This window comes from Schistocerca cancellata, chromosome 4 (assembly GCF_023864275.1).
Source record: "Schistocerca cancellata isolate TAMUIC-IGC-003103 chromosome 4, iqSchCanc2.1, whole genome shotgun sequence".
NCBI classification, from domain to species: Eukaryota; Metazoa; Arthropoda; class Insecta; order Orthoptera; family Acrididae; genus Schistocerca; species Schistocerca cancellata.
The window spans coordinates 179,788,002-179,812,037 of NC_064629.1; the positions used below are offsets into that span (position 1 = coordinate 179,788,002).

The window sequence follows — 24,036 nt, forward strand, 5'->3', positions numbered from 1 at the left end:
TGCACACAGCACAGCCAGTGATTTTTCATACAGAGCGCTACGTAACGTTGCCAATAAGAAAACCTAAACAGCCTACTTACACATCCAATGCAAAATTCTGTCAGCTGCCAGAACGCTTTTTTGGTGATACAAGACATGAAATTTCTCTATATTCTCTCGAAATTCCCTTCACTGTACCTTCACTAATACTGAGACATTCCGAAGTTCTCTTTACTGGCTGCGATACGGAACTGCTCGCGCCCTGTTCTTTTTCGGTGTCAGAATGAGCGTGGGGACTGATCACCATAGACTAATCACAACTCCTTAAAGAATGCATTGTTTCACACAAGTGCAAGGCAACTAATTATGTTACAAGCATAGTCTCACACGGATACACAGCAACGAATGGGAGCACCATTGTTTCCTATATGACGGAAAGCCGCGAGGTAAATACTGCAGCAATAAACAAGGAAGTGGCAGTACTTTTCAGATGTCCGGCAACATAGCACACGCGAGCACGCGACACATTGAAACGCAAAAGCAAAGAAATTAAAGATCTGATATTAGTGTTTATGTAGATTTACGAGCATAAAGACATAACAGCTACGAAAGGCAGCAACAGAGCTTGTATTTACACTTTTCGTCTTATTAACATGTATCACCATTAGGCGAATTGCAGCAATCTACGACCACCATTATCAGGACAAAATGACTCATTGTACAGCAACGACAATTCGTCTGGAAGTAGAGTATGGTTGTATCTTTAAACTGTGCACAGGAAATTTTTCTCCTATGACTCCCCAGATCTGACACTCCCCAAAAATGGTCGAAAAAGCACGCTTTCTCTTAAATATTAGCGCGTACGCCGCCCTCTTTCCAACGGAAATGTAAGATTGAAACACCAAATAAAAGTAGACTTTTCACAATTCAGGTAAGATTTAACAAATCATTGTTCGTTAGGCGATGTGACCAGAATCAGGGGTCAATCATAATGAAACGGATAGTAGTTGCACATTCCTTGGTCGCTTTTCATATGTTGCGAACACAAGGCGCCTGAGTTGTTGAAAACAGATCGCAACTGCGATGGACACATCCCTGACATGCAGTTCTTAACACCATCTGCATAACTGAACATTTTGAGAATTCACACTGGCCTTAGCTTCGGACACTATCTGTTAGGGCGAACCACCATTTTCTGTTTATGAAGTTGATGCACAGTGATTCCAATCCGCGTACGACCATCCTGATTTAGGTTTTCTGTTGTTTCCTTAAATCGATAAAGGCAAATGGTGGGATCTTTTCTGCGATTGGGCAAAGTAGATTTCCTCTCGCAACCTCTCCAATCGTAGCTTCTGCTTTGTCTCTAATGACGTCATAGCTGACCTTAAGATTCCTTTCTGTCATTTTCATCCGATATCACCAACAGAATGCAAGTGTCCCACGGAGTTTAAATTGTCACAGTTCATCACAACGGCCAGTAATCGGGTATTCCATACAGATAAACCATAAAAACGACATTCATCAAAACCTTCTGGTCTTATTGAATGTGGCGACTAATTCACGTCGAAGCGATTCTATCCGAAATGAGGGAACAATTTTTTGAAGTTATTTCTTCTATGCACTTATCCTCCACAGGGGACAAATCTCTCCAACTGCCTCCGTTGCCTGCAACCGTCTATTAAATCCTAAGAGAAAAAAATATCACAAATATTAAACTTTGCCCCTTTTCACACTCCAGTTTCTAACGCTTAAGTTACAATGCTCGTAACCTTCAAATTGAGAACATTCAGTAAATCAGGGCAAGAAAAGTTTATTAAAGAATAACAACTGATAAATATATTAACAACACGCTAAAAAATCTGCATGAAGTTATGCACCAACAATTTTTTTCAGAAGAATTTGGCCATCGAGGATTATAAACATCAACATTTTTGGTATAAAACGCTGCACGAGAAAATGTTAGTACCCCCTACCAATGAATTATATGAGACGAAATGCGGTTTAAAAACGTAAGGATGAGAGTGTGTTCGACAACTACCGAGTGCGTTTACAGTGCTTCTACCATAAATACATACTTCAGCACAGAATTATAGCAAGAAAACAGCCCTTCCAGCAGAAATTTCCCTATGCAGCCTTGTTGCCAGTTCGTGCAGCTGGCGGATACGTGAGTTTATTTCAGTGATTATAAAATCACGTCAAAAGCACGCATTGTGTAGCCATGGCATGGCTAGCGAATATCGATATGGACGAACAAAGGAAACAAACGTTTCGAACAGGTTGTAATCAGCCTCCAGGACCATTCTTCTTTACCGAACAACTATAAACCAATGCTGTTTACAGATTGGTTGTCTGTTGGAAAAATTCTGCTGGAGGTCTGGGTTCCATTCTCACATCATGTAACCATTATTAATAGCAACAAACAGCCCCTTTTCGCTTTTTGTAACGTCAGTTGGACAATGTAGGATTGCATCGTGGTTCCAAATCCACAGCCGGCCGGGTCCGCCGAGCGTTTCTAGGCGCTACAGTTTGGAACCGCGCGACCGCCTCCTGCCTCGGGCATGGATGTGTGTGATGGTTCAAATGGTTCAAATGGCTCTGAGCACTATGGGACTCAACTGCTGTGGTCATAAGTCCCCTAGAACTTAGAACTACTTAAACCTAACTAACCTAAGAACATCACACACATCCATGCCCGAGGCAGGATTCGAACCTGCGACCGTAGCGTTCGTGCGGTTCCAGACTGTAGCGCCTTTAACCGCTCGGCCACTCCAGCCGGCTGTGTGTGATGTCCTTAGGTTAGTTAGGTTTCAGTAGTGCTAAGTTCTAGGGGACTGATGACCTCAGAAGTTAAGTCCCATAGTGATCAGAACCATTTGAACCAAATCCACATGACGTCTCTTCGCTACCTATTGGAGCTAAGTCGGTGTAGGTTTGTCCACGACAGAGGCGGAGGTCACGCCAGGCTGAAATTATCACCAGTAAGCTTTCTTAAACGAGAGTTTTTAATTAATGAGTCAATCGTCAGGTAAGATCACAAGCAACTTATTTCTTATTGTACCGGAACCTGAGATGTGGAAAATATTGGTGCTGGACAAATCACTCGAATTTACATCCCCCTTTTGCTGGGTTTGACCCCTTTGAGATGATACATTACCACCGTTTCGTTGTTTCCCGAAGATTCCAAAGTCCTCAAGGTCTGGGTTCGTACCCTGGTTTGGCACAAAAATTTCCACCGTGTATTTTAAGCTGTAGCGTGCGCTCGCCGAATTACTAGGGACAAGTAATTAAGGTTTGTAAAGACTCTCTACAGCGATATCAGTGGGTACTGGATTCGACTCTCAGTCAGACACAGAACTTTTCATCATATCATTTCAGGTTCAAACATGCCATTCCAAGTTACTGGTTAGAAAGAATTCGGTAATTAACGTTTCTTCATGTGTAGTCAACAACGATCATATGTGTAGGGTTCGACTCCCAGTCAGCCTATACCTCTTATTCATGTTATTTCCAGTTAAGATGTGTGCACAGCTCGCCATTAGTGAAATGAATGTACACTCCTGGAAATGGAAAAAAGAACACATTGACACTGGTGTGTCAGACCCCCCATACTTGCTCCGGACACTGCGAGAGGGCTGTACAAGCAATGATCACACGCACGGCACAGCGGACACACCAGGAACCGCGGTGTTGGCCGTCGAATGGCGCTAGCTGCGCAGCATTTGTGCACCGCCGCCGTCAGTGTCAGCCAGTTTGCCGTGGCATACGGAGCTCCATCGCAGTCTTTAACACTGGTAGCATGCCACGACAGCGTGGACGTGAACCGTATGTGCAGTTGACGGACTTTGAGCGAGGGCGTATAGTGGGCATGCGGGAGGCCGGGTGGACGTACCGCCGAATTGCTCAACACGTGGGGCGTGAGGTCTCCACAGTACATCGATGTTGTCGCCAGTGGTCGGCGGAAGGTGCACGTGCCCGTCGACCTGGGACCGGACCGCAGCGACGCACGGATGCACGCCAAGACCGTAGGATCCTACGCAGTGCCGTAGGGTACCGCACCGCCACTTCCCAGCAAATTAGGGACACTGTTGCTCCTGGGGTATCGGCGAGGACCATTCGCAACCGTCTCCATGAAGCTGGGCTACGGTCCCGCACACCGTTAGGCCGTCTTCCGCTCACGCCCCAACATCGTGCAGCCCGCCTCCAGTGGTGTCGCGACAGGCGTGAATGGAGGGACGAATGGAGACGTGTCGTCTTCAGCGATGAGAGTCGCTTCTGCCTTGGTGCCAATGATGGTCGTATGCGTGTTTGGCGCCGTGCAGGTGAGCGCCACAATCAGGACTGCATACGACCGAGGCACACAGGGCCAACACCCGGCATCATGGTGTGGGGAGCGATCTCCTACACTGGCCGTACACCACTGGCGATCGTCGAGGGGACACTGAATAGTGCACGGTACATCCAAACCGTCATCGAACCCATCGTTCTACCATTCCTAGACCGGCAAGGGAACTTGCTGTTCCAACAGGACAATGCACGTCCGCATGTACCCCGTGCCACCCAACGTGCTCTAGAAGGTGTAAGTCAACTACCCTGGCCAGCAAGAACTCCGAATCTGTCCCCCATTGAGCATGTTTGGGACTGGATGAAGCGTCGTCTCATGCGGTCTGCACGTCCAGCACGAACGCTGGTCCAACTGAGGCGCCAGGTGGAAATGGCATGGCAAGCCGTTCCACAGGACTACATCCAGCATCTCTACGATCGTCTCCATGGGAGAATAGCAGCCTGCATTGCTGCGAAAGGTGGATATACACTGTACTAGTGCCGAAATTGTGCATGCTCTGTTGCCTGTGTCTATGTGCCTGTGGTTCTGTCTGTGTGATCATGTGATGTATCTGACCCCAGGAATGTGTCAATAAAGTTTCCCCTTCCTGGGACAATGAATTCACGGTGTTCTTATTTCAATTTCCAGGAGTGTATTTTAACGCGCCTACTCGTGGCTAGAAGTCGACGACAATAGGTGCTGGGTTCTAATCCCGGCAAGGTAAAACTTTTTCTTCTCGTCGTTTGTTTGAATCATCTCGCTATTGGTGAAAAATAAGATTTCTAGCATTTCACTGGGCTTAATTAACAATCAGACTACGTACTTGTTTCGAATCTCCGTCCAACAAAAAGCTTTATGCCATGTCATTTCAAGTTAAAATGTGCACACACTTTATTACTTGTGACTGAAACCATATTTAAGATACCTTGTGGTTAGTTAACAGGAACAATAGTTTCTGGGTTGGGGTCCCAGATCTCAGTCCCGTACAATAATTTTAGTCGTACAATTTCAAGCTGAAACTTGCTTTTTGAAATGTCATTTATTGTAATAAAATTGGGTTTACAGGCGTAATAGCTGTGTCATATCTAATAACCTCTTTTCTGTTATTTGCATTATAGTGGTAATAATTTGCATCTGGGCTGAAAGTCATACATAGGTGTTATCTCTTGTGGCCTCTTGCAATAACCATTTTGTATGTCAAACGACTATACCGAAAAGTGAACAAAGGACCTGCAAGACAATTAGGTTACGTGGGATGCATACAAATCAGGTGAAACGCATTTCAGGTCGTTCGGATACTTTTGAGCATGATAGTACATTATCGTCTGTAAACGTTCGGTCCCACGAGTCGTCGCATTCCTGGAACACTCCAGATGTCGGATGGAATGTAAAATACGCTTCCTAAATTGTTGGCAAAGTGAGTTCTGTATTTCGTATGACAACGTATGAGTTCATGTGGTTCTGTATTGTGTCACGTGTCCATCGATTCTGTTGACCGCTTACGTCTTATGTATGGGAAAAAACGTCGCGTCCGGTAATAAAAGTGCATCTGAAGCTATTTCTGTGTCGGTGGTGAACCGAAGGAAGGCCAGTATACGACGCGTCAGTATTCAAACATAACTCGCCGCGCCTCACACTAAGCCATGTTCTTCCATGGTCCAACAAACCACAGCTTATGCAAATGTGAGAATCAGCCATATGAATGGCGTACAACCGGTTCAGTGTGACAATTTTACTATTGACGGGGATACTTCAATGCGAACATAGCTATAATCCACAAAAAAGAGGCTACGTGTGCCACTGAAGGCGACATGTTCCCCACCGCTATCGGAGTTCCGAATGACGGCAGAAGAAGTTCATCTATCAGAGATGATGTTATCGTGTGTTTCTGGCGTTGCCAATTCTAAACCATCCCTCGCAGATAAAGTGCCGAAGCTTTGACGTCCACGTTCATGAGGTTGAGGCCGCAACGGTAGTGTTATCGTGTCGTACTTGATCTTGAATGACATGCCAGTACTGACATAGTACCGAAAGGCAGTCATGAGGCGGTCCATGTTACCCTTCGGTAACGGTGGAATCTGCGCCAAAACTGGCAATGAAGACGCGAGTTGGTTCAAATGGCTCTCAGCACTATGGGACTTAACTTCTGAGGTCACCAGTCCTCTTGAACTTAGAACTACTTAAACCTAACTAACCTAAGGACATCACACACATCAGTGCCGAGGCAGGATTCGAACCTGCGACCGTAGGGGTCGCGCGGTTCCAGACTGTAGCGCCTAGAACCGCTCGGCCACCCCGGCTGGCAGACGCGAGTTGAACGTTGGTGTACGCTACACGTTGGACCATGTTAGGGCTGTCAACGAGTTGTTGCGTACAGACAATCCATCATTCTGGAGCAGCGACTGTTGACTCGGCGCCTCTGACCGCCACAAAGAACGAGTGAATGTGATGACTAGGCACCGCAGCGTTTCCACGATCTGAAACGGTCCTGGCACGTCTTCCAGACCTCGTCCAATGTGCAGTATACTGGACTTCGTCATGTCAACGACACTACCTGCCACCGTCCCGTAAGTACTGAGATGCCCGAAAGCCTGGCGCACTTCACGTCCTGGGCGCCCAAGGAGCATCAGGTCGTCCGCATAGCCACGATAAATGAATGAAGTCTCACGTAGCGTTATTCCAGTGAGAGAGCGTCGCGTAACACGCATCAGCAATTCGAGTCCTATTGCAAAAAGCATCACTCAAACTGGCACCCTAGTTGGACCGAACTGCCGGCCGGAATGGCCGTGCGGTTATAGGCGCTACAGTCTGGAACCGAGCGACCGCTACGGTCTCAGGTTCGAATCCTGCCTCAGGCATGGATATGTGTGATGTCCTTAGGTTAGTTAGGTTTAGCTGGCCGCGGTGGTCTCGCGGTTCCAGGCGCGCAGTCCGGAACCGCGCGACTGCTACGGTCGCAGGTTCGAATCCTGCCTTGGGCATGGATGTGTGTGATGTCCTTAGGTTAGTTAGGTTTAAGTAGTTCTACGTTCTAGGGGACTGATGACCACAGCTGTTAAGTCCCATAGTGCTCAGAGCCATTTGAACCAAGTTAGGTTTAATTAGTTCTAAGTTCTAGGCGACTGATGACCTCAGAAGTTAAGTCGCATAGTGCTCAGAGCCATTTGAACCATTCGGACCGAACTGTTGAACTGAGCCTGCTCCCATCATCTTTGATGTAGCCCTTCGGATCAGTCTCATAACTATAGAGATGAAGACCCATGGAACCCCCATTCGGCTCATAAAAACGATAAAAAAATCATGGTTTACCATGTCGAATGCACGATGAAAGTCAATCGATATTAGAGCTGCTCGTATTCGACACGTTCCCGCTACGCAACCCTCGGCTTGCCTGATCAGATGAGATAGTCCTCCATATTGCCAATTTAAGACGGGACTCTTAGCAGTCGTGCAAGGATTTAGTAGTCGTTGTTTAGCATGGTGAGTGAGCGCTATTGATTTGCACTGCTACTCCCCTCCGACTTTGGAATGGATAGAATAAATCCGGCGGCATGCGCATGTCAGAGGCGTCAGCTCATTGTACATCGACATCCATTGGGGCACCACCGCTTACGCGAATTCCCGAAAAAATTCTAATGTTATCCCATCTGGCCCTGAGGATTTATGACTCCATTCCTGCAGCCTTTATCCACCTTAGTCAGTCTCGCTGGCAATTGTTGCAATATGTCCTCCACTATGTGGTTGTCCGTCGAAGAGCCGGCAAAGTGGTGGCAGAAATTTTTCAAAAATCCAACCAAAATGTCCTTTTGTGTCATTAGTTGTCGACCCTCTGTGTCATGGAGCTCGGTGACTAATGATCGGCAGTCTTGTTTGTGTTTTCGCAGCTCATGATGTATTGCGTGATCGACAGGATGTGTGCCTTGACAAGATGAAATTCTGCAAGATGTTCTAGAGTCGGATCCCGAAATGACAACTCACGAAGCACTGCGCCATAATAAAAGAGTATCCCTTATTCAACTCGTCTTATACCTACTATATTGTTCAAAAATTGTTCAAATGGCTCTGAGCACTATGGGACTTAACTTCTAAGGTCATCAGTCCCTTAGAACTTAGAACTACTTAAACCTAACTAACCTAAGGACATAACACACATCCATGCCGAAGGCAGGATTCGAACCTGCGATCGTAATGGTCGCGAGGTTCCAGACTGTAGTGCCTAGAACCGCCACCTCGGCCGGCTACCGTATTGTGTAAGAGCTCTTCACATCATCGGTTTAGCACGTATTAACCACCAGTAAAGAATAGAGTTGTAAGTCGTAATGCGGCGTTGGCACGTCACCCATACATCTTCGACTCACTGACGACATTCAGGGTCCGCCAACAGTGACGAATTGAGTTTTCATGTGCCACGGTTTCTCCACCCTTTTTGTTGAGGGAGGGATATGGTACACAGAAAAGCTAGACGGTCGATAAAGGCAGTGGTCCATCGTTCAGCGTCTACCACTTTATCCCATGGACCAATATAAACATATATGCGATCAAGTCGGCTTGCCGAATGACTAGTGAAAAATGTATATTCCTCTCGATTCCCATGCATTCCATCTCATGTGTCGTATAAGTCCACTTCCTGGCGTATCCCTTGTAGTTCACGACAGGTACTGTATCGTGGAGTTTGATTCTTTGAGGCTAATGCACAGTTGAAGTTTCCACCTACCAGTAAATGACCGAATCCGCTAGTAAATAAGGGGACGATCTCTTCCGAATAATATTTTGCACGTGCTTGTCTGTTTGCTGTGCTGGATGGGGCGCATACATTGACAATACAGATCCCATGAACTGTTATCGCCAGAAGCAGTGCCAATGGAATATAAGCCGAGTTGCGACCTGGGACCCTCTCTCGGACCAATATTGTCATTCCACTGTCGTTGTTCGAGTTTGACGTGGTATAGGATATGTAGCCATATACTTCCGGGAACACAGTAGTATAGATTTCATGGGCCATCAGCATATTCACATCTGAGGCATACGGCATGTCCTGTTTCACAGGAGATATAATTGTAGTAACGTTAACTGTCCCCGTTTTGTATGCTTGGATCCGAGTATCCATCACCTTCACACAGTAAGAACTGGAGAAAATCTACCTAGTCGGTGGTCTCATCGCACGTCCTCACAAGATAGCCCATCTGACGTCTTCGTGCACCGTTAGTTGTCCTGAGATTTGGGAGAGGTGCAAATGGTTCAAATGGTTCTGAGCACTATGGGACTTAACATCTGTGGTCATCAGTTCCCTAGAACTTAGAACTACTTAAACCTAACTAACCTAAGGACATCATACACATCCATGCCCCAGGCAGGATTCGAACCTGCGACCATAGCAGTCGCGCGGTTCCGGACTGAGCGCCTGAACCGCTAGACCACCGCGGCCGGCATTTGGGAGAGGGATGATAGTCTCCACCAAGGGGAGGAGTCACATTAGTGATGTCTTCGACCTCCTCAACCCAGTCAGTACCAGCGAGGGTCTCTACTACGCTGGTTACTGTACCGATATGTAGTGTTTGTGGACTTTCAGCAGCATCATCTGCTGCAGCTGAAGGGCTGGTGGACACCTCAGCGGGTGGATTGTCAGAATGACACATCTTTTCACTATCCGAATGCACTTGTTCAGTGATGTCCGAAAGCTGTTTGTCAAGATCAGACAGGTCCATAGCCATTGCTATCAATTCAACAAGTAACACACGCAAGTACACGTGGTGTAAACACTGTCTCTTCCTCGAGCATTTTGCAGCTGGGACATAAACAGGTCAGAGCTGCTCTGCTGCCAAAGACAGACTGCTCCCGAGATCTGGACACAGTCCCTGGCCAACTCAAATTGCCAACTTATCAACACACTACTGACGTAGTGCCCTTGCGCATTATCCTCATTACTCACAGCGATTTGCTGATTCCCAAAAATTTTTGCGGATGTTTGTGCATTTTCACTGAAGGGAACATCGGGTTGTCTAATCCCAGTTATACAGGGTGAGTCACCTAACGTTACCGCTGGATATATTTCGTAAACCACATCAAATACTGACGAACCGATTCCACAGACCGAACGTGAGGAGAGGGGCTAGTGTAATTGTTTAATACAAACCATACAAATATGCACGGAAGTATGTTTTTTAACACAACCTACGGTTTTTTTAAATGGAACCACATTATTTTTGTTAGCACATCTGAACATATAAACAAATAGGTAATCAGTGCCGTTTGTTGCATTGTAAAATGTTAATTACATCCGGAGATATTGTAACCTAAAGTTGACGCTTGAAACCTCCGACGTTCAGTTGCGTGTTGTAACAAACGCGGGCCACGGTCGGCGAGTAGCATCTGCAGGGACATGTTTACGATGACGACCGTGTTTACCAGTGTGGCTGTAGTGCACTGTTGTGGTTTGGTCTAGCTGTCGCAGTGTCCGCATGTAGCGCTTGCTGCTATTGTTATTCTGCATTCGTCTCCGCACGCAGACCAACTGTAGTACACCGTGTTACCAGACGTCTGTGATAGTGTAGTGTTGTAGGAACTGTGACCATGGTGTATTCGAACTCTGAAAAGGCGGAGATGATACTCATCTATGGCGAGTGTCGACGAAATGCAACTGAAGCCTGCAGGGTGTATGCAGAACGGTACCGGACAGAGAGCATCCAACGTGCCGCACATTGCAAAACATCTACCGCCAACTGTATGCAACAGGTATGGTCGTAGCACGCAAACGGGTCCGTAACAGGCCCGTCACAGGAGAAGCGGGTGCAGCTGGTGTGTTAGCTGCTGTTGCCATGAACCCACACATGAGTACACGGGACATTGCGAGAGCCGGTGGACTGAGTCAAAGTAGTGTCATGCGCATACTGCATTGTCACCGCTTTCACCCGTTTCATGTGTCGCTACATCAGCAATTACATGGTGATGACTTTAATCATCGAGTGCAATTCTGTCAATGGGCATTAACAGAGAATGCGTTGCAGTTCTACCTGTTTACCGATGAAGCGGGTTTCACAAACCACGGGGCAGTGAATCTACGGAACATGCATTACTGGTCCGTGGTCAATCCTCGCTGGCTCAGACAGGTAGAGCGACAGCGACCGTGGACTGTAAATGTATGGTGCGGAATCATTGGCGACCACCTCATTGGTCCTCACTTCATTGCAGGGGCCCAAACAGCTGCAACATACATCGCGTTTCTACAGAATGATCTGCCAACGTTGCTCGAAAATGTCCCAGTGGAAACGCGTCGACGTATGTGGTATCAGCATGATGGTGCACCTGCACATTCCGCAATTAACACTAGGCTGACCCTTGACAGGATGTTCGATGGGCGTTTCATAGGACGTGGAGGACGCATAAATTGGCCAGCCCGTTCTCCTGATCTTACACCTCTGAACTTCTTTCTGTGGGGTACGTTAAAGGAGAATGTGTACCGTGATGTGCCTACAACCCCAGAGGATATGAAACAACGTATTGTGGCAGCCTGCGGCGACATTACACCAGATGTACTGCGGCGTGTACGACATTCATTACGCCAGAGATTGCAATTGTGTGCAGCAAATGATGGCCACCACATTGAACATCTATTGGCCTGACATGTCGGGACACACTCTATTCCACTCCGTAACTGAAAACGGAAACCACGTGTGTACGTGTACCTCACCCCTCATGGTAATGTACATGTGCGTCAGTGAAAAAGACCAATAAAAAGGTGTTAGCATATGGACGTAATGTGCTGTTCCAGTCTCTTCTGTACCTAAGGTCCATCACCGTTCCCTCTACGTAATTCGGTGCTCTCCGATACACACGATCGAACAGCGGGGGAGTGGTACTCAAGCGTCAGATTTAGGTTACAATATCTCCGGATGTAATTAACATTTTACAATGCAACAAACGGCACTGATTACGTATTTGTTTATATGTTCAGATGTGCTAACAAAACGAACGGGATTCCATTTAAAAAAACCTAGGTTTGTGTTAAAAAACATACTTCCGTGCATTTTTTTATGGTTTGTATTAACCAGTTACACTAGCCCCTCTCCTCACGTTCGGTCTGTGGAATCGATTCGTCAGTATTTGATGTGGTTTACGAAATATATCCAGCGGTAATGTTAGGTGACTCACCCTGTATATATACGTGTGTGTGTGTGTGTGTGTGTGTGTGTGTGTGTGTGTGTGTGTGTGTGTGGTGTCCAAAAGAACAGACACGACACATACATAACTAGGCGAGACAGCCCAATGATCCCTTCAGTGCAAATGTCTAAAAGAACAGACACCACATATTACAGCGCCATCTATCACAAAGCGAAAAAAGTGCGCCAACTAAAACATTCATATTTCTTTACGTACAACACGAATATGTAACAAAAAAATGGGGGTTCCTATTTTAAAAAACGCAGTTGATATCCGTTTGACCTATGGCAGCGCCAGCCGTCCGGTGTGGCCGTGCGGTTAAAGGCGCTTCAGTCTGGAACCGCGTGACCGCTACGGTCGCAGGTTCGAATCCTGCCTCGGGCATGGATGTGTATGATGTCCTTAGGTTAGTTAGGTTTAATTAGTTCTAAGTTCTAGGCGACTGATGACCTCAGGAGTTAAGTCGCATAGTGCTCAGAGCCATTTGAACTATTTTATGGCAGCGCCATCAGCGGGCCTACCATTGCACCATCTGGTTTCCCCCTTCAAGCTAGACAAGTTTCGTTCTTTGTAGTTTTTTAGTTTGACGCTTATTTCGTGAAATTTTTGGCCCGGTCACGATCAATGAATGGACCACCCTGTATATATACATAACTAGGGAGTGACGACCAAATGATCTCTTCAGTGCAGATGCACAAAAACAGTCGAATTACAAAGAAGCCATGGGCTACTCAAAGAATAAAGGTATCTTTTAAATCAAAAACTAAACTGTATCTGTCAGTCAGAAACAGCTCTGTTGATCTAATCTGACGTCCTCAGAAGGCAGTCCATCTGAGATCTTCGTGCAGCGTTAGTTGTCCTGAGTTCTGGAACAGGGATACTAGTCTGCACCAACGGGAGGAGTCACATCAGTGATATCTTTGACCTGCTGAACCCAGTCGTTACCAGAGAGGGTATCTACTACACTGGAGGCTGTACCGAAATGTAGTGTTTTTTCCTCGTGGAGAGAAACCTGTCCCGTGAGATGCAGCACGGGTCTTACATCACAGGACATACTGCAAAATATTAAAGATAGTGATATGGAGATAAAAGAAAACACGTTACGAGAAAATGATAATCGGATCAGATAACATAATAAACGCAATATGGTTATAGAGCAGGAGGAGACTAGTAGAATCAGGCATTTATATATATCCCAATGCATTAACTAATTTTGATATAGAAAAAACTTGCGAAGAAATTAAAAATTAAACACTTTTGTGGAGTCTTTTATGATTGATTACACTACTGGCCATTAAATTTGCTACATGATGACGTGCTATATGATGACGTGCTACAGACGTAAAATTTAACTGACAGGAAGAAGATGCTGTGATATGGAAATGATTAGCTTTTCAGAGTATTCACACAAGGTTGGCGCCGATGGCGACACCTACAACGTGCTGACATGAGGAAAGTTTCCAACCGATTTCTCATACACAAACAGCAGTTGACCGACATTACCTGGTGAAACTTTGTTGCGATGCCTTGTGTAAGGAGGGGAAATGCGTACCATTAAGTTTCCGACTTTGATAAAGGTCGGATTGTAGCTTATCACGATTGCGGTTTATCGTATCGCGACATTGCTGCTCGCGTTGATCGAGATCCAAAGACTGTTAGCAGAATATGGAATCTGGATCCCAACGGCCTCGTATCACTAGCAGTCGAGATGACAGGCGTCTTAGCCGCATGGCTGTAACGGATCGTGCAGCCACGTCTCGATCCCTGAGTCAACAGATGGGGACGTTTGCGAGACAACAACCATCTGCACGAACAGTTAGACGACATTTGCAGCAGCACGGACTATCAGTTCGGCGACCATGGCTGCGGTTACCCTTGACGCTGGATCACAGACAGGAGCGCCTCCGATGGTGTACTCAACGACGAACCTGGGTGCACGAATGGCAAAACGTCGTTTTTCGGATGAATCCAGGTTACAGCATCATGATGGTCGCATCCGTGTTTGGCGACATCGCGGTGAACGCACATTAGAAGCGCGTATTCGTCATCCTCATACTGGCGTATCACCTGCCGTGATGGTATGTGGTGCCATTGGTTACACGTCGCGGTCACCTCTTTGTTCGCACTCACGGCACGTCTTTAAAATAAAGCCAAACGTGCTCAGTGTAAATAAAACTTTTGTTACAGTCGCGAAAGACGGAATATTTCTCAATATTACATACGACACCTATGTGGTACTTAAATGAGATATTGTTATACAGTAAATTTTATATGAAATTTAGGTATCTTTTCCACATTTCATTCTCAACATTGTGGCAACTAAAATCGACGATACGGAAATATACGCTATGGACTTCTACCTCTGCAAACTCTTCAAAATTTCGTGCAGTGGTTTACTACATTTAATGCTGCATAATAACTGCGTTGAACATCGAAACAAAATTAAGTCATTTATGGGGGGAAGGTATCAGTCAAGAAGACACGTAAAAATCTAATTTTTGGGCCAAATAGTTTTTGTGGAATCGAATGATAAGTGTGTCAAAGCAGTGGGAACACCATGTGTCTGCACAGGCGAGCAGTGCAGTGACAAAATCGCGCACAGCGCGGAATGCAAGGAGCACGTCTTTGTAACAGCGAAAGGGTTAATGCGGCCGTGGTGGCTTTACTTCATGAACTGCGCGCTCCCCCCTAAACGTAAGCTTGCAAACTAGCTATACTATGGCGCAGCTTCTATTGGCGCGTGCGTCGTGTGCAACTGGCAACGCAGCAGTCTCCCGCGTCTGGGCGGGCATGCGCGAGCCGCCAAGATAAAAGAATTGAACTATAGTTCCAGTATAATATACAAGGGCAGTTCAATAAGTAATGCAAAACATTTTTTTTCTGAAACAGGGGTTGTTTTATTCAGCATTGAAATACACCAGGTTATTCCCCAATCTTTTAGCTACACAACACTATTTTTCAACGTAATCTCCATTCAATGCTACGGCCTTACGCCACCTTGAAATGAGGGCCTGTATGCCTGCACGGTACCATTCCACTGGTCGATGTCGGAGCCAACGTCGTACTGCATCAATAACTTCTTCGTCATCCGCGTAGTGCCTCCCACGGATTGCGTCCTTCATTGGGCCAAACATATGGAAATCCGACGGTGCGAGATCGGGGCTGTAGGGTGCATGAGGAAGAACAGTCCACTGAAGTTTTGTGAGCTCCTCTCGGGTGCGAAGACTTGTGTGAGGTCTTGCGTTGTCATGAAGAAGGAGAAGTTCGTTCAGATTTTTGTGAACAATTGTGACAGCACTACCAACAGAGATGTCAAGTTGAGCACTGAGTTGTTTGATGGTGATCCGTCGATCATCTCGAACGAGTGTGTTCGCACGCTCCGCCATTGCAGGAGTCACAGCTGTGCACGGCCGGCCCGCACGCGGGAGATCAGACAGTCTTGCTTGACCTTGCGGCGATGATGACACACGCTTTACCCAACGACTCACCGTGCTTTTGTCCACTGCCAGATCACCGTAGACATTCTGCAAGCGCCTATGAATATCTGAGATGCCCTGGTTTTCCGCCAAAAGAAACTCGATCACTGCCCGTTGTTTGCAACGCACATCCGTTACAGACGCCATTTTAACAGCTCCGTACAGCGCTGCCACCTGTCGGAAGTCAATGAAACTATACGAGACGAAGCGGGAATGTTTGAAAATATTCCACAAGAAATTTCCGGTTTTTCAACCAAAATTGGCCGAGAAAAAAAATGTGTTGCATTACTTATTGAACTGCCCTCGTATTTGTCCAATGGATGCCCATTTATCATCTGCATTTCTTCTTGGTGCAGCAATTTTAATGGCCAGTAGTGTATTTACATGGACACAGTGCTGAGACTGCTTCAGCTGTCGCTAATCCCTCGGTTGTATCCGTCAGTATCCGGTATCCGCATGCCCCGTGTACGCCCACCTCGTGGAGAGCAGCACAGAGGAGTCTCGGAACAGAGAAGCAGTGCAATGGGGCCGGTGTGTTGCAGGTGTGTTGCGGCGCAGCGCTGTCGCAGCTGCGCGTGCCCGCCGGGCGCGCCATCCTGTCTCCCCGTGGGAAGCGGCCCGGGTTCCCACTCGCTGCTGCGCCAGCCCCCTCTGCCGCCACCACTTTCGCCGAGCCACTGCCTCAGGTAAACTACGTCTGTTTTCCCTCAACAGTAAGCGAATCACCGCCACGTCCTCTCACGCGACGTGAAAATGTCTATGAGGGAGGAGCTGCTGACGTCGTACTGTGGAATTCCATGTTCTACTACGTTGCGTAGCTTGAAAGGCAGAATCCGCCCTCTCAGATAATTTATCCCACACTAGGTTGAATGGCTAAGCAGGGATGGCTAGAGGACAAATGTAAGGATGCAGAGGCGCGTATCACTAGGGATAAGATAGAGGCCGGCCGGAGTGGCCGTGCGGTTCTAGGCGCTACAGTCTGGAAACGCGTGACCGCTACGGTCGCAGGTTCGAAACCCGCTTGGGGCATGGATGTGTGTGATGTCCTTAGGTTAGTTAGGTTTAAGTAGTTCTAAGTTCTAGGAGACTGATGACCACAGCAGTGAAGTCCCATAGTGCTCAGAGCCATTTGAGCCATTTTTGTTAAGATAGATACTGCCTACAGGAAAATTAAAGAGATCTTTGTAGAAAAGAGAACCACTTGTATGAATATTAAGAGCTAAGATAGAAACCTATTTCTAAGCAAAGAAGGGAAAGCAGAAAGGAGGAAGGAGTATATAGAGGGTCTATACAAGGGCGATGTACTTGAGGACAATATTATGGAAATGGAAGAGGAAGTAGATGAAGATGAAATAGGAGATATGATACTGCATGAAGAGTTTGTCAGAGCACTGAAAGACTTAAGTCCAAACAAGGCCCCGGGAGTAGACAACATTCCATTAGAACTACTGACAGCCTTGGGAGACCCAGGCCTAACAAAACTCTACCATCTAGTGAACAAGATGTATGAGACAGGCGAAATACCTTCAGACTTCAAGAAGAATATAATAATTCCAATTCCAGAGAAAGAAGTTTCTAACATGTGTGAAAATTATCGAACTATCAGCTTAATAAATCACGGTTTGCAAAAGACGAATTGAAAAACCGGTAGAAGCCACCATCGGGGAAGATCAGTTTAGATTCCATAGAAATGTTGGAACACGTGAGGCAATACTGACCCTACGACTTATCTTAGAAGAAAGATTAAGGAAAGGCAAACCTACGTTTGTAGACTTAGAGAAAGCTTTTAACAATGTTGACTGGAATACTCTCTTTCAAATTCTGAAGGAAGCAGGGGTAAAATACAGGGAGAGAAAGGCTATTTACAATTTGTACAGAAACCAGATGGCAGTTATAAGAGTCGAAGGGCATGAAAGGGAAGCAGTGGTTGGGAAGGGAGTGAGACAGGGTTGTAGCCTATCCCCGATGTTATTCAATCTGTATATTGAGCAAGCAGTAAAGGAAACAAAAGAAAAATTCGGAGTAGGAATTAGAATCCATGGAGAAGAAATAAAAACTTTGCGGTTCGCTGATGACATTGTAATTCTGTCAGAGACAGCAAAGGACTTGGAAGAGCAGTTGAATGGAATGGACAGTGTCTTGAAAGGAGGATATAAGATGAACATCAACAAAAGCAAAACGAGGATAATGGAATGTAGTCGAATTAATTCGGGTGATGCTGCGGGAATTAGATTAGGAAATGAGATGCTTATGTAGTAAAGGAATTTTGCTATTTGGAGAGCAAAATAACTAATGGTCGAGGCAGAGAGGATATAAAATGTAGACTGGCAATGGCAAGGGAAGTGTTTCTGAATAAGAGAAATTTGTTGACATCGAGTATAGATTTAAGTGTCAGGAAGTCGTTTCCGAAAGTATTTGTATGGAGTATAGCCATGTATGGAAGTGAAACGTGGATGATAAATAGTTCAGACAAGAAGACAATAGAAGCTTTCGAAATGTGGTGCTACAGAAGAATGCTGAAGATTAGATGGGTAGATCAAATAACTAATGAGGAGGTATTGAATAGAATTGGAGAGAAAAGAAATTTGCATCACAACTTGACTAGAAGAAGGGATCGGTTGGTAGGGCATATTCTGGGGCATCAAGGGTAAAAATCGCAGAGGGAGACCAAGAGATGAATACACTAAACAGACTCAGAAGGATGTAGGTTGCAGTAGGCACTGGGAGATGAAGAAGCTTGCACAGGATAGAGTAGCATGGAGAGCTGCATCAAACCAGTCTCTGGACTGAATACCACAACAACATGTAAGCATATGTATAGCTATAAACTGCATCCAAATATTTTTCACTATTCTAAATACATAATACTTGCAATTCATACATATTGGGTGGAGAACGCCACCGCATTCAGAATAAAATAGCATTACCATTTCCTCATGCACATGGAACTGATGGGATTGTGACAGTGTCATCTTGTGCTACCGTGCTCCTATCTATGCACTTTTAAATCAAATGTGGTGTCATACCCTATCTTATATCTACTGGTTCCAGCCCTTCTATACCCATTACCCCATCTATATAATTTGTTTAAGTACATGTATGATGCTATGCCACCTCCTGCCTCTGTATAAAGAAAATGCTCCATTTTTTTCAGGTGGGATCTATGACGAGCTCTCTCTCTCTCAACCGTTAGTGCAGATCTCTCTCAATTTGAAGGTGGACTGTGCTGTGATTTTAACACTTCTCTCTCTTTCTAGGAAATTATCTACGAGATAATTCATCTACCGCTAATGTCACAAAAATATTTGGCTACTTCCAAAGTATAAATACATATAACTGCAGAAGTATCACGCCCAGGTTCCCGGGTTCGATTCCCGGCGGGGTCAGGGATTTTCTCTACCTCGTGATGACTGGGTGTTGTTTGACGTCCTTAGGTTAGTTAGGTTTAAGTAGTTCTAAGTTCTAGGGGACTGATGACCATAGATGTTAAGTCCCATAGTGCTCAGAGCCATTTGCAGAAGTACTGCATACCGGATCAATCACAAACAGTATTCCCACATGTAGTACTATCAGATACACGTTTTCGACACTTCCTCAAATCATACACGGGTGGATCCATACTGAAGATTATCCCGGAACTGCTTGGCAAACACGGATCCACCTTAACCATTAGCCTGGACTCCGTGCAGGTGAATATGGCCTGAATAATATCCCTGGACACAATTCATGCTGGATCCACAACTAATAATACTCCCACTGTTCGATCCATCATTAACAATATCCTTCTCCTAACGTAGCTGAATGCACCTTTTGGATGCAACTCTGAACCCACTGCAGGACGCTCGCGACGCTGCCACTTCTGCTGCCACTGGTAGGGCAAGGGGGTGGTGACCCCTGTGAGGAGCCAACACATGAAATAGCGAATCTGTGATGTGTGTTTCTGTGTGTGTGTGTGTGTGTGTGTGTGTGTGTGTGTGTGTGTGTGTCTGTGTGTGTGTGTGTGTGTGTGTGTGTGTTTACAACAGAATAATGTCAACACTCTACCCCCACAGCATTTCATGTACACTACTGGTCATTAAAATTGCTACACAACGAAGATGACGAGCTACAGACGTGAAATTTAATCGACAGGAAGAAGATGCTGTGGTATGCAAATAATTAGGTTTTCAAAGTATTCACACAAGGTTGGCGCCGGTGGCGACATCTACAACGTGCTGATATGAGGAATGTTTCCAACCGATTACTCATACATAAACAGCACTTGACCGGCGTTGCCTGGTGAAACGTTGTTGTGATGCCTCGTATAAGGAGGAGATATGCGTAACATCACGTTTCCGACATTGATAAAGGTCGGATTGTAGCCTGTCGCGATTGCGGTTTACCGTATCGCGACATTGCTGCTCGCGTTGGTCGAGATCCAATGACTGTTAGCAGAATATGGAATCGGTGGGTGCAGGAGGGTAATACGGAACGCCGTGCTGGATCCCAACGGCCTCATGTCACTAGCAGTCGAGAGGACAGGCATCTTGTCCTCATGGCTATAACAGATCGTGCAGCCACGTCTCGATTCCTGAGTCAACAGATGGGGACGTTTGCAAGACAACAATCATCTGCACGAACAGTTCGACGACGTTTGCAGCAGCATGGACTATCAGCTCGGAGGCCAAGGCTGCGGTTACCCTTGACGCTGCATCACAAACAGGAGCGCCTGCGATGGTGTACTCAACGACGAACCTGGGTGCACGAATGGCAAAACGTCATTTTTTCATATGAATCCAGGTTCTGTTTACAGCATCATGATGGTCGCATCCGTGTTTAGCGACATCGCGGTGAACGTACATTGGAAGCGTGTATTCGTCATCGCCATACAGGTGTATCACCCGGCGTGATGGTATGGGGTGCCATTGGTTACACGTCTCGGTCACCTCTTGTTCGCATGTCAGCACGTTGTAGGTGTCGCCATCGGCGCCAGCCTCATGTGAATACTCTGAAAAGCTAATCATTTGCATATCCCAGCATCTTCTTCCTGTCGGTTAAATTTCGCGTCTGTAGCAAGTCATCTTCGTGGCCCTTTCTGGATACAGAAAATGTTCGACTGCTGCCCTGACCAGCACATTCTCCAGATCTCTCACCAATTGAAATCGTCTGGTCAATGGTGGCAGAGCAACTGGCTCGTCGCAACACGCCAGTCACTACTCTTGATGAGCCGTGGTGTAGTGTTGAAGCTGCATGGGCAGCTGTACCTGTACACGCCATCCAAGCTCTGTGTGACTCAATGCCCAGGCGTATCAAGGCCGTTATTACGGCCAGAGGTGGTTGTTCTGGGTACTGATTTCTCAGGATCTATGCACACAAATTGCGTGGAAATGTAATCAGATGTCAGTTCTAGTATAATATATTTGTCCAATGAATACCCGTTTACCATCTGCATTTCTTCTTGGTGTAGCAGTTTTAATGGCCAGTAGTGTATGTTTATCTGTATATTTTAGCACTGGTTTTGGCACTTAGTTTCGACATTTGGAGGAATAAGTATACCAGATACCCTGATGGGGTTGGTAGTCTATATGAAAATTAGATGGTATATGAAAAAAATAGCAAGTCACACCTATTTATGCAAGCAGCAAGAGCATGTACTCACTTGTACATTTACGTATGGAAAATACCGAAAGAATGTGGAAATGTCAAAAATTCGGTGAGGTACGGGTACTTCAGAGTAATACAGGTTATCTGTATCTATACTTAGGAAGTAGCCGAAACTTTTTGTGACATAAGAACTGGATTAAAATACCATGAGATTGCTTCAATATTTTCCTAGACAGCTACAAGAAAGAGACAGCTTTTAGAAAAACAGTTGACAGAGTAATGCACTAAAGGGTCAGCCACATGTGAAACGTCAACCACGACCTGCAACAAATGATGATGCCCAAGTAGGTGTTTTAGCTGCTGTCGGGGCTAATCGGCACATCAGTAGCAGACAAATTGCGCGAGAATCGGGAATCGCAAAAACGTCGGTGTTGAGAATGCTACATCAACATCGATTGCACCCGTACCATATTTCTATGCACCAGGTATTGCATGACGACGACTTTAATCGTCGCGTACAGTTCTGCCATTGGGCAGAAGATAAATTACGGGACGATGACAGATTTTTTGCACGCGTTCCGTTTAGCGACGAAACGTCATTCACCAACAGCGGTAACGTAAACCGGCATAATATGCGCTATTGGGCAACGGAAAATGCACGATGGCTTCGACAAGTGGAACATCAGCGACCTTGGCGGGTTAATGTATGGTGCGGCATTATGGGAGGAAGAATAATTGGCCCCCATTTTATCGATTGTAATATAAATGGTGCAATGTATGCTGATTTCCTACGTAATGTTCTACCGATATTACTACAAGATGTTTCACTGCATGACAGAATGGCGATGTAGTTCCAAAATGGTGGATGTCCCGCACATAGCTCGCGTGCAGTTCAAGCGGTATTGAATAGCATATTTCATGACAGGTGGATTGGTCGTCGAAGCACCATACCATGGCCCGCACGTTCACCGGATCTGACGTCCCCGGATTTCTTTCTGTGGAGAAAGTTGAAGGATATTTGCTATCGTGATCCACCGACAACGCCTGACAACATGCGCCATCGCATTGTCAATGCATGTGCGAACATTACGGAAGGCGAACTACTCGCTGTTGAGAGGATTGTCGTTACACATATTGCCAAATGCATTGAGGTTGACAGACATCATTTTGAGCATTTATTGCATTATTGTGGTGTTTACAGGAAATCAAGCTGTAACAGCATGCGTTCTTAGAATTAATAAGTTCACAAAGGTACATGGATCACATTGAAACAACCGAAATAAAATGTTCAAACGTAGCTACGTTCTGTATTTTAATTTAAAAAAACCTACCTGTTACCAACTGTTCGTCTAAAATTATGAGCCAAATGTTTGTTACTATTGCAGCGTCATCTATCACAAAGCGAAAAAAGTGGTCCAACTAAAACATTCATATTTCTTTATGTACTACACGAATATGTAATAAAAAATGGGGGTTGCTATTAAAAAAAACGCAGTTGATATCCGTTTGACCTATGGCAGCGCCATCTAGCGGACCAACCATAGCGCCATCTGGTTTCCCCCTTCGAGCTAAACAAGTTTCGTTCTTTGTAGTTTTTTCGTTTGACGCTTATTTCGTGAGATATTTAGCCCAGTCACGCTCAATGGACCACCTTGTATATACTTAGAAATACAAAAAGAAAACAAAATCATTGCAGAGGTGATGGAATCAGTAGAGAGGGGTTGTAACAAGTAGATATAGTCTAATTTATGGCACCACATACGATTCAACAGTGGAAAAATGGCGTGTGCTAGACAGAAACAATCACGGGACAACACGATGTTGTCATACTCGCATTAGTTCCATGTGTGTGAGGAAATTGTAGCGTTATTTTATTCTGAATGCTATGGTATTCTCCATCTAATGCATGTGGGTTGCAAGTTATATGAATTCGCAATAGTGAAAAATATTTGGATGCAATGTGAAGCTCTACATATGGATCACATCTGTTATCCAGTGACCTCTTGTCTCCATCCTCTTTTCAACATTTTACTGTCAAATGTTATTATTATTTAAATAAGAAATTACCCTCTTACTATAAAGTGGTCTGGGTGTCTTTAAAGTGAATTTCCTCCGTTAGTATCCGTTTCAGGTAACATCATGCGTACAGAAAGAAAAACACATCCATCCTATCCCCTCGCCTTGGGATACTAATCTCAGAGCACAGGCGTAAAATAGTGTAATTACGTCTGCACTTAGAGGGCATGAGCGATGGCTGTTGCAACTTTCTCTTGTAGTAAGATGGTCTCACATTGTGTTGGGCAGGCGTGTGGAGCCCACTCGTTCACAGCCAGTGATTTGTTGAAGAATGAGATTTTCGCTCTGCAGTGGAGTGTGCGCTGAGATGAAACTTCCTGGCAGATTAAAACTGTGTGCCGGACCGAGACTCGAACTCGGGACCTTTGCCTTCCGCGGGCATGTGCTCTACCAACTGAGCTATCCAAGCACGACTCACGCCCTGTCCTCACAGCTTGGAAGGTA

The 24,036-nt window shown here is 45.7% G+C and overlaps 1 protein-coding gene across 1 annotated transcript in view; it reads left to right on the forward strand.

Annotated features, from left to right (window-relative positions):
- Positions 1-24,036, forward strand: part of LOC126184569 (uncharacterized) — a 296,048-nt gene that overhangs the window by 190,896 nt on the left and 81,116 nt on the right. The window contains exon 2 of the mRNA XM_049926997.1: positions 16,476-16,619. Within this exon, the coding sequence (XP_049782954.1) occupies positions 16,476-16,619 (144 nt within the window). The remainder of the gene's footprint in view (positions 1-16,475; positions 16,620-24,036) is intronic.